Source organism: Acomys minous (assembly GCF_964271855.1).
Source record: "Acomys minous genome assembly, chromosome: 1".
NCBI lineage: Eukaryota > Metazoa > Chordata > Mammalia > Rodentia > Muridae > Acomys > Acomys minous.
The window spans coordinates 39199311-39215449 of NC_140483.1; the positions used below are offsets into that span (position 1 = coordinate 39199311).

The 16139-nt window shown below is 37.4% G+C and overlaps 1 protein-coding gene and 1 long non-coding RNA gene across 6 annotated transcripts in view; one reads left to right on the forward strand and one right to left on the reverse strand.

Moving 5' to 3' along the window:
* The window catches only part of LOC311603478, a 239519-nt gene that overhangs the window by 44093 nt on the left and 179287 nt on the right, over positions 1-16139 (reverse strand). The window lies entirely within an intron of this gene.
* DHX9 (DExH-box helicase 9) overlaps positions 1-16139 on the forward strand; it is a 33314-nt gene that overhangs the window by 10788 nt on the left and 6387 nt on the right. For 4 of the 5 annotated variants that reach the window (XM_084792383.1, XM_084792385.1, XM_084792386.1 and 1 more), the window contains exons 7-20: positions 1766-1812; positions 3986-4122; positions 4392-4481; positions 4573-4734; positions 4846-4923; positions 5276-5467; positions 7036-7177; positions 7698-7780; positions 9411-9567; positions 11189-11289; positions 12195-12408; positions 12556-12650; positions 12873-12946; positions 14998-15150. In XM_084792383.1, coding sequence (XP_084648509.1) covers positions 1766-1812; positions 3986-4122; positions 4392-4481; positions 4573-4734; positions 4846-4923; positions 5276-5467; positions 7036-7177; positions 7698-7780; positions 9411-9567; positions 11189-11289; positions 12195-12408; positions 12556-12650; positions 12873-12946; positions 14998-15150 — 1725 coding nt within the window. Of the gene's footprint in view, positions 1-943; positions 1082-1765; positions 1813-3985; positions 4123-4391; positions 4482-4572; positions 4735-4845; positions 4924-5275; positions 5468-7035; positions 7178-7697; positions 7781-9410; positions 9568-11188; positions 11290-12194; positions 12409-12555; positions 12651-12872; positions 12947-14997; positions 15151-16139 lie in introns of those variants that run through there. The other variant, XM_084792387.1, reaches the window with a different exon arrangement.

The window sequence follows — 16139 nt, forward strand, 5'->3', positions numbered from 1 at the left end:
TATTATTGGAAGAGAAAGGACGTGGTTCTGAAAACATCTTGACAATTCGATTTGTTGTCTTTAATTATACAAAATAAATTATCCAAAATAAATTTAAAACATTTTCTTTAAATCAGTGTTCTCCCTTGGGTGCAAGTAGCAACCCTAAAATAATCATTACCCAAAACAAAACAAAACAAAAAAATTGACCTCATATTCAAAATGATCAGAGCATGGCTCCTCCTGCTTCCTACTGCTTTGTTCAGTCCTGAATTCTCAAATATTATATACAGAATATCAATTTTAGAGTTTTCTCCATTTTGGTGTTATAATTAAAACACAAACTCTTGACCATAAGAAGAAATACTTCCTTTTCTTTAATGCTTTGTGTACAACTTACTGGCTTTGGCAGCTTTAAGAATATTTAAGGCCGTGCATGGTGGCACACACCTTTAATCCCAGTTCTCAGGCAGAGGCAGATGGATCTCTGAGTTCAAGGCTAGCCAAAGTTACACAGAGAAACCCTGTCTCTTAAGAACAAACAAAAGAACAATTAGAAAGGCTGGCGATAGAGTTCAGGGGTGGAGCATCCGCAAAGTGTACGTGAGACCTTGAGCTCAAATTCCCAGCATCAATAATGTTTATTATTGTAATTATTACTGTATTATAAGTGTCTAAAACTTATTAAATTGCTGCCATCCCCTCCTCCCCAACCCAACAATCATTGACGTCAGTATCTTACTGATTTCTGATGTAAAACAAAGAATTCAGGACAAGACAATGTAAGAGGCAGACAGTTGGAGCTTGGACACATTGCTCCTGTATGTCCTTTATTGAAAGGCATAACAGACAGCAACACCAGAGGTCTGTGTTCATATACACATGTGCTGATGCTTAGGCTGAACTAAGCAATCACATGGGATACTATTGTAAACTGATTTCTGGTGTTGCTGTTCCCCCCTAGGTGGAGGAGAATGAGATTGAGTGCTGACTTTAAGCCTGGCTGAGAAACATACTGTCATCGGTGTCATTAATGAAAGGGTGGATGTTGTTCCCCTGAAAGCCAGTGGCCTTTGACCCCTTGAAGCACTTGTGCCTGAAGGTCAGTTGACAAAGAAGTATAGGAAGGAAACTAACAATTTTTCCCCTTTAAGCTTTACTTAACCTTTTATTCACAGCACAAAGTCAAGTTTGAATGTACCTGAGCAGTGAAGGACCAGCCTATGTTTGCTAAAACCTAAATTCACTCCTTAGAACCTGCTAGCAGTTCTAGTTATAATGTGAAAAATGATTTTTCTCTAGGCCCTGGTTTAAATATCTAAAAGTAGGCTAAATCCTTTTGTTATTAAGGACTTCTTCCAGCTATAGACAAATCGAGAGTCTGCCACAGGAGCTACTGGTATTGTGCTTGCATGTACAAAACTTACCCTAACAGGTTGCAGTTGTAAATTTCTATATAGATAATTTGATGAGTTTGGTGTTTTTCTTAGCTCCAAGATAAACAAAATTTTCTTTCATTGAAAGCATTCTCATATTCAAAATCTACGTTGGAATGAAAATAAGTAAATTACTCAAACGATAACATTTTCTTTTCATGAAAGAAAGCGCATCAACTAATATCATATATATTTGCAGTTTACATGCCTTTTGTTCTAGGATTGGACAGAAATAATTGTTCAGAGTGGTTTTTGCTATAATTTTTGGAAAACCTCCCTGACTAGGGAGATAATGGAGTTTGTAATTTACAGCAATAAATTCCTAACGTTGATTGTATATGTTGTTACAGGAGCTTTATTGCAGAAATGACCATTTATATCAAGCAGCTGGGCAGAAGTAAGTGTGATTGCTTTTTTATAGTATTCTTAAACGTTCTTGCAAAGAAGATAATTTCACATTAAAGGCTTGGGTTACAGAACACAATAGAGAAGTTATAAAATTTTCTTTTGATGGAGATAATCCTAGACCATTACATAATTGAAAAATAACCATTTATTAATGTGTAAGAACAATTGATTGAGTAACATGTAGGGTTGTGGAAGTTGCTGATACTGTAAGGTGAGAGCTAGATGTTTAATTTCACACACAGTTAAGGAAGAGTTGGGGGACCTAGGAAGGTAGGGAAAGTTGAGGGAAGGAGGTGCTCCCAGGAAAGTGCTTTATCCTAATGAGCACCTGTGGTAACTGGTCTAGATGTAGGCTCCAGTCTCAGACTTTCCTAAGCACAAAACAAGCCTGATTATATTTATTGTTTGCATAGCTGATGTAAATTTCCTTTATAGATACTTCTTTTTTGAAAACGGGAGCCTTTCAGAGTTAACTATTAAGAATATTATAACCAAAAAAAAAAATTATAACCTTGAAGTATGCCGAAGAACTCTATTTGTGATATCTACAGAAGTCCTATGGAGGGCTGGAGATGTGGCTCAAAGGTTAAGGGCACTGGCTATTCTTCCAAAGGTCCTGAGTTCAATTCCCAGCAACTACATGGTGGCTTCCAACCACCTAATATCTGGTGCCCTTTTCTGGCATGCAGGTGTACAGGCAGAACAGTGTATATGTAATAAATAAAAATCCCATGGAACCTGCAGCATTAATATTTTAGAATATTTACTGATCTTTAATAACAAAGGTTTAATCAATCAGTCTGCATGTGCAAAAGATGCTAATTTTAAAGGTCAAGGTTAAAATAAAAACATGGAAACTAACATGGAGGTTTGGATTGGGCAATAGATTTAATGCATAAAGATAGCTAATGAACCCAGCCTGGTGGCACATGCCTTTAATCCCAGCACTAGGGAGGCTGAGGCAGGTGGGTCTCTGAGTTAAGACCATCCTGGTCTACAAAGCAAGTCCAGGACTGCCAAGGCTACATAGAGAAACCCTGTCTGGAAAAACCAAAAAAGGAAAGAGACAGAGAAAACTATTGCATTTGAGAGCCACACTGTCAAAGCTAGGCATGGTGGTAAGTGTCTATATTACTTGTGTGAGTTACTTAAGGTACAGGATGATACCACCATACATTCTGGTCTTGTCTGTGGTACAGAGTGAAACTTTATTTAAAAAACAAACGCTGGAGAGCTGTCTCAGAGGTTAAGAGCAGGACCTGCTCTTCCAGAACTCCTGACTTAATTGCCAGCAACTACGTGGTGGCTCACGACCAACTGTAATGAGACCTGGCGCCCTGTTCTGGTGTATAGGCATATATATACACTGTATACATAATAAATCTTGAAGGAAAAAAACCGTGCTGGATGTGGCACCTTTAACCTCAATACTCACGAAGCAGAGGCAGGTGGATCTCTGGAATTTGAGGCCAGCCTGGTTCATAGAATTTTGGGCAGAGAGAGGGAGCTTCATAGAGAAACACTGTCTTTAAAACCCCAGTGGTTAAGTATACTCAGAAAGCAAATAGGTAACTATGGCTATACGAGCTACTCACATAGGTAGGTAGACTGCTTAGTTGAGATTGTGGGTGCTCTTTTTTTTTTTTTTTCTTGAGACAGGGTCTCTGTGTAGCCTTGGCCTTCCTGGACTCCCTTTGTAGACTAGGCTGGCCTAGAACTCCTTTTTTTTTTTTTTTTAAAGATTTATTTATTATGTATACAATGCTCTCCCTGCATGTACACCTACGTGCCAGAAGAGGGCACCAGATCACACTATGGATGGTTGCTAGCAATTGAACTCAGGGTCTCTGGAAGAGCAGACAGTGCTCTTAACCACTGAGCCATCTCTTTAGTCCCATCTTGACTGATATAAGTAAAGACTGTATACACAATTTTGTTTTAGACCTACATTTTCAAGTTTGTAGTTTTAAAATATGATTTAATGACATGGTAATAATGATAGTTTAGTACCAGCTTGTATTGATGATTAGTTATAGAATTGCATTTGATTGGTAAAAGAAGATCTGTGTTGTGCTTTACATCATTGATTCTTTAGTTACATGTCTAGTTTCCAATGGTTCTTTCTTCATACAGCTCATTTCTGTTTTTGGTAATCCTTATAGGGATTTTCGCACGTGAACATGGATCAAATAAGAAATTAGCAGCACAATCCTGTGCCCTCTCACTTGTCCGACAACTATATCATCTTGGAGTGATTGAGGCTTACTCTGGGCTTACAAAGAAGAAAGAAGGAGAGAGAGTAAGTTTTTAGGCACAAACACTCTAAATTATTTAATATTTGACTAAAGGAATTGAATTTATAGTTAGCTTAATAGATCAAGAAAAAACAATGTTGTACTTACTGATACTCTGAAAATCCCACATTTATAGTGGTGAGTCATTGAAAAAATTCTCACTAAAAGGAATTGCTGGTTCTGGCAGTTACAGCCCTAGTACAAGCTCTATATTACTTTTGATGAAATTGCTATTTGTGGATGTTTTGATGATTTTCATTGTTCCTTTTTGTAGGTGGAGCCTTACAAAGTTTTCCTTTCTCCAGAATTGGAGCTCCAGCTGCAAAATGTGGTTCAAGAGCTAGATCTTGAAATTGTGCCTCCAGTAAGCATATATACAGATTTGTAGTTTACATTGTTTTAAAGTCTAGACATGTGTTTCCTTTTTATTTATTTGTTTTTTGTTTTTTTATTAGCCTGTTGATCCTTCTTGTCCAGTTGTACTCAACATTGGGAAATTGGCTCATTTTGAACCATCTCAGAGACAAAACGCAGTGGGAGTGGTTCCTTGGTCACCCCCACAGTCCAATTGGAATCCTTGGACTAGTAGCAACATTGATGAGGGGCCCCTTGCTTACGTAAGTACAGCATGGCTTTCTATTATCAGTTTTTGTTTTTGTGTTTCTTCGTATATATTTTTTTAGGTCAGAGTAAAAAAATAAGATTTGTTTGACTGCTTCTTTTTTTAGGCGTCTACAGAACAAATAAGCATGGACCTTAAGAATGAATTAACATACCAGCTGGAGCAGGATCATAATTTACAAAGTGTAAGTTTTGAAAATCTTAGACATACGTTATTTAGAGCTTTAAAATGAATGTCAGGTTTATACCAAATTACTAATTATAGTTAACTATAGTAGTGGCTATTAATTCAGGACTTCAATATTAATTTTTTGAATATGCTTTTAGCAAATATAAAGTAATAACACTTGTGACAAGTCATTACAAAGTAGGAAATACCTTTGGATGTTTATGGAGACCTAAGGGAAATGAAGACAAGATAACCTTAGAAATTTAAAGGGGATCGAATTTTATTAGGCATTTTAAGTGCTAAACCTGTTAGAAAGCATTACTCTTTTAAGTAAATATTTTAAATGAGCTTTAACTTTGCTAACACAGGTGTTGCAAGAGCGAGAGATGCTTCCTGTGAAGAAATTTGAAGCTGAAATTTTGGAAGCCATTAGTCAAAATTCAGTTGTGATTATTCGAGGAGCTACTGGATGTGGTAAAACCACACAAGTTCCACAGTACATTTTGGATGATTTTATCCAGAATGACAGAGCAGCGGAGTGTAATATTGTTGTGACTCAGGTAAGTAGCAAGCCAGTGTATACATTCTAGCAATTGTTTGGGAGAATTTTTTTGTTTTGGTCAAATAAGGTTTCAAGACTGTTGACAGTAACAAGTACTCTACTCCCTGCTGTCACCTTCCTTAGTACTGGGAGTTTAGTCTAGAGCCTTTAACACATAATCTTAACCACTGATCTGTAGCCCTTGCCTCATTATTGCTAAGCAAGAGTTCATAAAGATGACAGGACTGACTTTGTACTTACCCTATACTATAACCCAGGTAGTCCTTGAAGTTGAAGCCTATGTATGTGGAATAATAGGCTTAAGCAACAACACCCATTTTAAGTCCCCTAAAAATATTTTTTTTAATTTGTTTATATTTATTTATACAGTATTCTGCCTGCATGTACACCTGCAGGCAGGATGAGAGCACCAGATCTCATTAGATGATTGTGAGCCACCATGTGGTTGCTGTGAATTGAACTCAGGATCTTTGGAAGAAGAGCCACTGCTCTTAACCTCTGAGCCATCTCTCCAGCCCATGAGCTCATCCTTTAAAGTATTGTGTTATCTTTTTGTAAGATAGCCTGTCAAACTGTTCAGGGTTGTGGAGACAGTGGCTCTTACAGGATTATTAGGTTAAACGGTTGCATGTAACCCTATACTTTTTGAAAGAAGGGTAGGGTATCACACAAACCCCACTTGACCCCTTCTACTTAGGGATTTTTATTCAGGGAAGGTAATGAACCTTAAAATTGAACGGCCTTTTGTGTTTTGTCTTATTTGTAAAATGCCCACTTTTGGATTTAGCACTAAACTTGTGTATCAGTTATTTTGCATGTAAGTATGAATACAGCTTAAATTTGCAGTACATACCTTGTTGATTTCCAAAACTAATACTATGGAAAGAGGGCTGTATTCTTGGTTCAGTCATAAAAATGGAATGTGAAAATTGACTACTTGGACTTTTAAATGATAAGCTGAGCTTGTAGAAATAAGATTAGGCAACCAGACATGTTTTGCCTGTGAGTGCAAAGCCATGAAGACCAAGGAATACTGAATATCACTTCCAGCACATTTCCTCATGAACAGGGAGGCAGAATTTTTAATACATTAAGGGTTTAAATCTTTTAATCCTGCCAAAGGCACTTAGGGAAACATATTAGAGAGACGTGTCTTTATGTGCAAAGATGGCATTCTTGAGCATGGTCACTTAAAAGTTATTTAAGTACATATTATATTAAATCTTGGAGAAGATCATCTTGGAAAGGAAGTAATTATTAGAATGATCAGAGTTCTCAGATTGTTAAAGATACGGGTGGTTGAAACTATCACAAGTTAGTTCGGTGATATTATATACACAAACATAGGAATCCACCTGCCTCTGCCACCCTAGTGGTAGAATTAAAGGTGTGTGTAACACCACCTAGAAAAGAGCTCTTACAGGATTTTAAAATTTGACTTGGGATTGGTGTATCTGAGCAGAGAATTTTAAATGAGACTTAGCTTAGCAGGTCATGTGTTATCACCCATGTCACACAGAGACAATATTAAATGAACATAACTAATTTGGCAATTTTTTCTTTCAGCCCAGAAGGATCAGCGCAGTAGCAGTGGCTGAGCGAGTTGCTTATGAGAGAGGTGAAGAGCCTGGAAAAAGCTGTGGCTACAGTGTCCGGTTTGAGTCTATACTTCCACGCCCCCATGCCAGTATAATGTTTTGTACTGTAGGTCAGTAACGGTTCTTCACTTGAAGCTTATTGTGCTGCAATTTCTATTAAGAAAACTACTAAGAGTCATTGGTGTAGTGGTATGCATTTCAATTCCAATGCTTAGACAGGTTAGATTGACCTCTGGTTTCAAGGCAAGTTTGGTCTACAGAGTGTTCCCCTGGACAGTTGCGGGCATAGTGGCACATACCTTTAATCCCAGCACTTTGGGAGGCAGAGACAGGCCGACCTCTCTGAGTTCAGGCCAGCCTGGTCTGCAAAGTATGTCCAGGACAGCCAAGGCTGTTAAAATTCAAAAACAAAACAAAAAACCCCCAGAATGTTTAAGACATTTTCTATAATGCTAGGATTGTGTTGAATCAGTCAATTATGTAGGAATTTGTTTTTGTTTTGAGATACGATTTCTCTGTGCTGTAGCCTTATTTATCTACATGTTCTTTTATAGAACATGTTTGCCTTAAAGACATATGTTCTAATCCTTACCAAAATTCATTACTTCTTTGACTCTTTTTTTCTTGAAGGTGTGCTCTTAAGAAAATTAGAAGCAGGCATTCGAGGGATCAGTCATGTAATTGTAGATGAAATTCATGAAAGAGATATCAATGTAAGTAACTATGAATTAAAGAGTTTGCTTTGTCTCTGTTGAGGGGAGAAATCATATCCTTGCTCTTTCTTCTACTTGTAAATAGTACTCAGGACTCATCAATTAGTATGTTTGCTCTTATCAGAATGCATTAACATATCTTAGCTGAGTCAGTAATTTGACTTGAGTAGCTGGTGAGATTTCATACTTAGTTTTTTAAAATTATGTTCACATATTTCATTATAGATGGTTATAAGCCAACATGTGGTTGCTGGGAATTGAACTCACCACCTTTGGAAGAGCAGTCAGTGCTCTTGACCTCTGAGCCATCTCTCTAGCCCCCATAGTTTTCTTTAAGGCTCTATTTATAGATTAAAATCATTCCTGGTCTCTGTGTAGTTTGGTTATCCAAACTGTCCCCATGTTGCTGTTAATCTTTTTGAAACAGGTTTAATCTTAGTACTGGCTGGCCTCTGATTTGCAGGAGTCATATTTGTTGCCTTAGATTCTCTAGTGACAGCAAGTATGAACTATCACACCCTGGTGTTTCCACAGTGCTTTAACTTGAATGTTAGTGGTCTTCAAGAGTTTAAATTCTCAGCCGAGTGTGGTGGCACACATCTCTAATTCCACCACTTAGGAGGAAGCAGAGGCAGGAGGATCTCTGAGTTACCAGCCAGTCTGTTTTACAAAGAGAGTTCTAAGAAATCCAAAGCTACATAGAAGTTCTGTCCTAGAATAACCATAGATGCTTATTTAATATTCTAATTTAGAACTATTAAAGCCTGCCAGATGGATAGTATATCACACTTCAAGAATTATGAGTGCTTTGCCTGCAAGAACTCAGCAAAGATCAGGTGAAATCTGTATCTATTACATGGAAAAGTCGACCTAGTTCAGAATGTTCTAAACAGTGGTTAAATAAAGTTCTGAATGAGTATAAAATGTGCAAGAGAAAAATCTAGTAAAAGACAATCAAGGCCCAAACATCATAAAAAAGGAGAAAATGTTCACTCAAAGGAGGATGTATGCACACCCTTTAGTACTTTTGGAAGTGTGTTTTAAAGCTGGTGGGTATCAAGCCTAGCCTTGCACATGCTAAAGATGCCCAACCTTTCAGTTTAATTGTAATTAACCTCATTGTTTTGGGGAGTGGTTTCATTCACTAACTTAGAGTACCTGTTTTAAATCTATTGCAAAAAAGTCTTTTGAGGCAGACTTGAAGAAAACATTAAGTGTATATACACTTACGTAGGAAGTGTATATACAAGCTTATGTAGGAAGGAACTATAATTGAGGATGTTGGTTTGGCAGATATTTTGAAACTATAGAACTCTGTTTTGTTTGTTTTAGTAGAACTAAGTTTTAGCCATGTTCCTTATGAAAATTGTGTACTTAATTATGAAGTGTTTGCATGCCTGATACAGTCAGTTGATAGTGCTTGCCCATCATACACAGAAGCTCTGTGTTGATGTTACAGCAGCATATAAAACTAGGGTTGGTAATACATGCTTATAATCCCAGCACTGGTGATGTTGTAACAGGAGACTGAACAAATTTAAGGCCAACTGAATGAATGTCTTAGGACTAGCACAGTTCTTACAGGTGTATTTTATAGCCCTCTGTTAAATTTGTGTTTTTATTTCAATAGACTGACTTCCTTTTGGTAGTACTACGTGATGTGGTTCTGGCTTATCCTGAAGTCCGCATTGTTCTGATGTCTGCAACTATTGATACCACCATGTTCTGTGAATATTTCTTTAATTGCCCCATCATTGAAGTTTATGGAAGGACTTTCCCAGTTCAAGGTAAACTTTTTGTGTGTGTGATAGGAAGAAAACATGTTTTATTAAGGAGGGCTTTTTATCATTTTAATTCTGGAGATGGTAGTGATGGTTTGAGTAAATATGACACATTGGCTTACAACTGTAACACCTGTTCCAGGGGACCCCCCCCCCCTTTGTCTTCCTTGGACACTAAGTTGAGGCACTATACACATACAAGTAAAAAATCAGCATGCCAAATTAACAAACACACCAGAATTTAGCGAACCTTTCTTCCCTGTGATGTTTAGTTTTGTACCAGAATTGATCCTATGGAGTACAACCATATTTCAATTACTTTCTGAGAAAGAATCATTTTTATACACTTTAAACCTTTGATCATCTTAGAACATGTAAATATTATTGAATAACTTGTTGCACAATTCAGTTGAGGAAATGAAAGTAGACAAAGAGATGGGGAAATGAATAGCTGTGCCACTACATTTTTAAAAATTGAAATGTGCTGTAGGCACTTGAATTCAGTGTTGGTGGGTTACATGAGGACCTGAATTTAAATCACCATCTAAAACCCAGGCACTGTGTGACACATGGTTGTGGTCCTGGAGTGTTGGGGTGAGAGGATACCTAGGGCTTGCTGACTTGCCCGTGACCTCACGTTTGAAAAGTGATTGAGGTAGACACTACACAAACGTACATATAATACAGAAAAAGTTGAATGAAGTAGAAGCTAAGTTACCTCTTGCTGGGCATGATGGGTCTCTTCAGTTTAAGGGCTTCCTGGTCCACAAAGAGTTCTAGGAGAGAGAAACACGGTCTATGAAACCTCCCCCCAAAGTTCTAAGTTGTGCTGTGCTGCTGTGCTTTACAACTTTACAAAGTAGTTAATTGATGGTAGTGGGTAGAAACTAAGTGTCTTAGAGTTCATAGTGAGGTGCTGTAGTTTATTCTGTTGCTATGAAGAGACACTGACCAAGACACGAAAAGCATTTAATTAGAGTATTGTTACAGCTTTGTGTTAGGTCAAGGTCATTGTTGTGAGGAACATGTTGGCTGGCAGGCAGGCAGACCTGGCATAGGAAGAGTAGCTGAGAGCTTACATGGCAATCTGCAGTCAGAAGGCACAGACATGGGCACAATTTGAGTAGAATGCTAATGATACTAGAGTGACCCCAAAGTTTAAAAGAAAACATGGACATATGCTTAATATGAAATTAAGTAAGTGCTAATTACAAAGATGCAGAAACATTCTAAGAAGTATGTGTCGATGTTATTTCTTGTGCATGAAATTTACTTCTTAAATGAATGGATTTGTGCTGAGTAGTTTCAAGTGGCAGGGGAGCAAACTTCATACATTGAGATCCTGGTGGAGATTATGACAGTGTACACAGGTTCTGTAAATGCTTGGTTAAAAATGTGTATAAGTGGGAGATCCCAGCTGGCTTTATAAGAGTATATTCAAAAATTAAATTCTTTCAGTTTCCATAGTTAAGATTTAATTATGAAATTTTACTGCTTAAACTTCTTCCAGTTTGTGAAGACTCAAGTTGATAAAGATTAAAGGAGTTTGAACTGTGGATTAGCAAATTTATAGCTGTAACATTTTGTAAATTATCTTTTACTTAACTAACTTGATTATCCCTGACAGAATATTTTTTGGAAGACTGCATTCAGATGACTCAATTCATTCCACCTCCAAAGGACAAGAAAAAGAAAGATAAAGAGGATGATGGTGGTGAAGATGATGATGTACGTAGATACACTTATACAAATGACTAATGCTCATTATGAGAATATTTGATGAAATGACAAGTGGTTTGTTTAAAGTACATGAATTATTTTAGCATTGTACAATCCTGTGAAATCAATTGTAATACCTATTAGATAAGTGAATATTCAAATTTTAGGTTCAGTGACTGACTACTTTAGTTCTTTACATCATTTTCTACATGGGCCCTGGGATTCATGTCAGTGTTTTTTTCTGCAATTGCCTATAATTTATGAGCTTGACAGACTCTTGCCCTACTCCAGGTCTTCTATTTGCTTAAGCAGTGTTAAGTATTGATTGAACCCAGGGTTTTTCACTTGGTAGACAAGCATATTACCGTTGAGGTTTTTTAACTTTAAAAAATTATTCATTAAATTTTTAATATTTACATTACTTTGGGATGATTGCTAGAGGGAGAGAGACACCAGAAGACAAGTTTTTACTGCCTTTTATTTTTTTAGGTTGCAAACAGGGTTCCAAGCAGACCTTAAACTTGTTTCTCCTTTAGCCTTCCAAGGTAGTTAGTTGATACAACAAGGCCTCTGCTGCCAGGTCTAGCTTATCTGTGTCATAATAACCAGAAACGGCAAATAGAAAATGGTAGAAAATAATAGAAATTAGAAATATAAATTATGGTCATGGTTGAATGTACCTCTAAATACAGGAGCTAAGGTGAGATGGCCAGGAAGGCCAAGGTCATTTGGTAGAAAACAATATAAATTAGAAGAAAAATTATGGAGTCTACATTATGGATTATCAATCTTTCTGAAGGCTTATATGGACATATATTCAGATGCTTCCATGGGCATAGAAACAGGTGTAGTTCCAAGAAATTTGAGAGCTGTAGTAACCGACAAATCATGTTTCTTTTTTCTTTTTTTAACAGGCAAATTGCAACCTGATATGTGGTGATGAATATGGCCCAGAAACAAAGTTGAGCATGTCTCAGTTGAATGAAAAGGAAACACCTTTTGAACTCATCGAGGCTCTCCTTAAATACATAGAAACCCTTAATGTTCCTGGAGCTGTACTAGTTTTTTTGCCTGGCTGGAATTTGATTTATACTATGCAAAAGCATTTGGAAAATAATGCACATTTTGGTATGAGTTCTCTCATTTTGATTGACTATCGATATTTTTGCTCTTGCCCTGACTAATATGTTGGAGTGTTTGTTGAAAGAGAGATGTGTCATGGAGAACTGTTTTAATTTGCTCTTAATTTTAGTTCTTAACCATTGTGTATTACAGGAAGTCACCGGTATCAGATTCTACCTCTGCATTCTCAGATTCCTCGGGAAGAACAGCGCAAAGTGTTTGATCCAGTACCAGATGGAGTAACCAAGGTAAACACGACACCAAAACAAGATCAGATTAATAAATGATACATGTTCCAAGAGATACTAGAAAAATGCTGCGGTATCAAAAATTAAATAGAAAAAGGTCTATTGGTAGATCATTTTAATCCTGTTGGAGTAATGCTCCCATTCTAGGTGGGTTGAATAATTTTCTTATTGTTCATAGGTGGGCGTTTTCTATAGTTAATTTTTTGAAAAAAATTTTTGCAGGTTATTTTGTCTACAAATATTGCTGAAACAAGCATTACCATAAATGACGTTGTTTATGTCATTGACTCCTGCAAGTAAGTTCCTAGAAAATTTTATTTGCCTCTTTGTGTTAGCTACTGCCAACTTCATCAATTAACACCCTGTCTTGTTTTCTTTCTGTAAAAGTTTCCTTCTATGTATATTGGTGTTTTGCCTGTATATATGTCTATACACTAGGTGTGTGCCTGGTGCTTGTGAGCTGCCATGTGGATGCTGGGAACTAAACCAAGACAACAAATACTTTTTATCCATTAAGCCATCTCTTCACCCCCTAGTTGTATTTCTTTTGAGGTAGTTTGACTGTTACACTTCAGATTTGATTTTTTTTTTTCTTGTCTACATACTAGGGTTATTTATAGCTGTATACTGTCATCACCGCTTTAAACTTTATTGTCAGATTTTCCTACAGATACCACTCATTTGTATGTACTGATTGTAGGTTAAGAGTACTTAACCAGGGTTGGAGAGAAGGCTCAGTGATTAAGAGAACTGTAATTCCAGTTCCAAGGTATTTGACACCTTAAGCCAATGACAAAATTAAATGCTGTGCATGGCGGCACATGCCTTTAATCTCAGCCCAGGCCTTAGCAAGTGGTAGATCTCACCTTACCAGGAGGTCACAGAGCATGTATCAGGTCATGCGGAGCCTGCTAGAGTAACTAAAAGCTCCGCGTGTTTAGACTCACTGACATTAGGTCTACAGATTCCATTCATGGAGTGACACAAAGGGCTGGGGGTGGTAAAGTACTTACCAACCATGTTTAATAGCAAAAATAACTTCCAACTTTTCATACGATGATCTGTAACTTGGCATATTCCCTTGATTGCTGAATTTATGCTGTTGTTTTGGGAATTTTTTGTTTTGTTTGTCCAGAGGCTTTCTGTGTAAGTTTGGCTGTCCTGGAACTCACGCTGTAGACCATACTGGGCTTGATCTTAACATAGGTCGATCTGTGCCTTCACCCCAAGTCTGGGATTGAAGGTGTGCATCACCACAACCACCCGGCTCTCATTTGTTTATAAATATAGTCATTACTTAGCATAAGACAAATAGTTGACTTGAAGGGCACTACTTTAAGAAATTAAAAAACACTACAATCTTGTGTTGTAGAATTTGCCAGCCTTGAATATGTACTGCAAGCCTGTTGCTGTGATGCAGGCCTGCAGTTGGATTTCTGTGCATTTCAGGACTGTCTGGAGTACAGAGCAAGTCTATAGAGAAAACCTATCTTTCCCCTACAGAAATAGTAGTACAGCACAGCCACAAAAATTAAAACAATTAAACCTATGTGAGTTGAGCCTTGGTATAATGAGTGCACAGAAATTTTGTAATAAAGAAGCCTGGTTGTGTATGTGTTTTCTGAATACAAGTATGTCATGAATGTAAAAGGGAATTTGATTTGCCAATTAACTATTTACCTAACAGGGAATGGGATTCTTTCTGTTCTAATCTCAGTCATGGAGTTGTGGGCACCTATAGCTGTTTTAAGGTTATTTGTGAATCCAAACTGACCGTGTGGTCATTCTTGTTTGTCTTTGTGTTGAACTCTCTATCCCCACGCCTTGGTCTCCCATATATATGACAGGTCTGCTGTTGTTGAAGTATGGTCCCAACACTGCTAGAGTGTAAAGGAAGGGTCCTGGTTGTGTTCCAGCGTACTGTTCTAGAAGGACAGTCCTTTTGTAAGCCTCTGTGCCCCCAACCCACCCACTCCTCCATTTTATGTTTTGAGATAGGGTCTCAGTTGTACAATCTGGCCTGAAACACTAGACTGATTATACAGGCTTTTACCTTGTGATCCTGCTGTCTCAGCCTACCTAGTTAATTGATCTATAAGCCTCGACTATGTTCTTTTGCATGTGCATGCAGCCATTTGTGCACAGGTGAAATAAGGCCTGTCACTGAGCTCTGGGGACTCACTGGCTGATCAGAGAACTTCTAGGATCTTGTTAACTGCAGGATATCATAATTTTGCTTAGTGTGAATGATAAAGATATTTGTATATCTTTGAATAGATGGGTAGCTAAGAAAATACAAAGCCATTGCTGATTTATGACTGCTGTCTCCAATAACTTTTCTGTTTAGACAAAAAGTGAAACTATTTACTGCTCACAACAACATGACCAACTATGCTACTGTGTGGGCATCAAAAACAAACCTTGAACAAAGAAAAGGGCGAGCTGGCCGTGTACGACCTGGGTTCTGTTTTCATCTTTGTAGTCGAGCTCGTTTTGACAGGTAAAATAAAATTTTAAATTAATATTTGTTTACTGGGATTGGTCATAAATATACCAGTGAACAACTTGGGTAAAGCTTTGTAATTTGGATTCTTTTGTTGTTGTTGTTGTTTGTTCTGTTGTTTTGTTTGTTTGGTTGGTTGGTTTTTGTTTGTTTGGTTGGTTTTTTTTGGTTTTTGGTTTTTTGAGACAGGGTTTCTCTGTAACCTTGGCTGGCCTGGACTCGCTCTGTAGACCAGGCTGGCCTCGAACTCACAGCGATCCGCCTGCCTCTGCCTCCCGAGTGCTGGGATTAAAGGTGTGCGCCACCATGCCTGGCTTGTAATTTGGATTCTTACCCACTAAGGCACTTGGCTATTTTAGCAAAGCCAGGTTTTAAAATATGTGAATTTTTAATTAAATCTTTTGTGCCCTTCCTACTCCTACTTTTTCTTTGAATGAACCATATGCCTAAGTGCCTTCAATAAGGTATATTCAAGCTTGAATAACGGGGTTCTATGGAAATATAAAAGAATATAAAACTCAGAAGCTGCCAGTGTTGGCTTATGTAATTTAAGGATATGTGGGCAAATAATGAACTAGAATGGAAAAATTAGTTCCAATCTGACTTAAGTCTGCAGTTGTAAATTTAAGTGTGGTAAACCTAAGAGGTGTTCAGGAAACAGACAGGTAGGCAGATCTCTGAGTTCTGCGTAGTGTACAGAATGAATTCTAGGACAGCCAGGGCTGTGTTGCTGAATATTTATATTAAACTCTATCTTATGACCTGGCTAGCCCCTAATAATCATCATAGAGACCTAGTGATTTATTTAAATAGCTTTAGCACAATAACTGGCCAGATAAAACTTATTTTCTTTTTAATCTTTCCAAGGCTAATTTTATTAAGGTTTAATTATTACACAAAACTGTATATAATCAATGTATATACTTTGTTAAGTTTAGAAACACAATGTTATAAACACTATTACCGCTAACCACAGGCACTAAGTG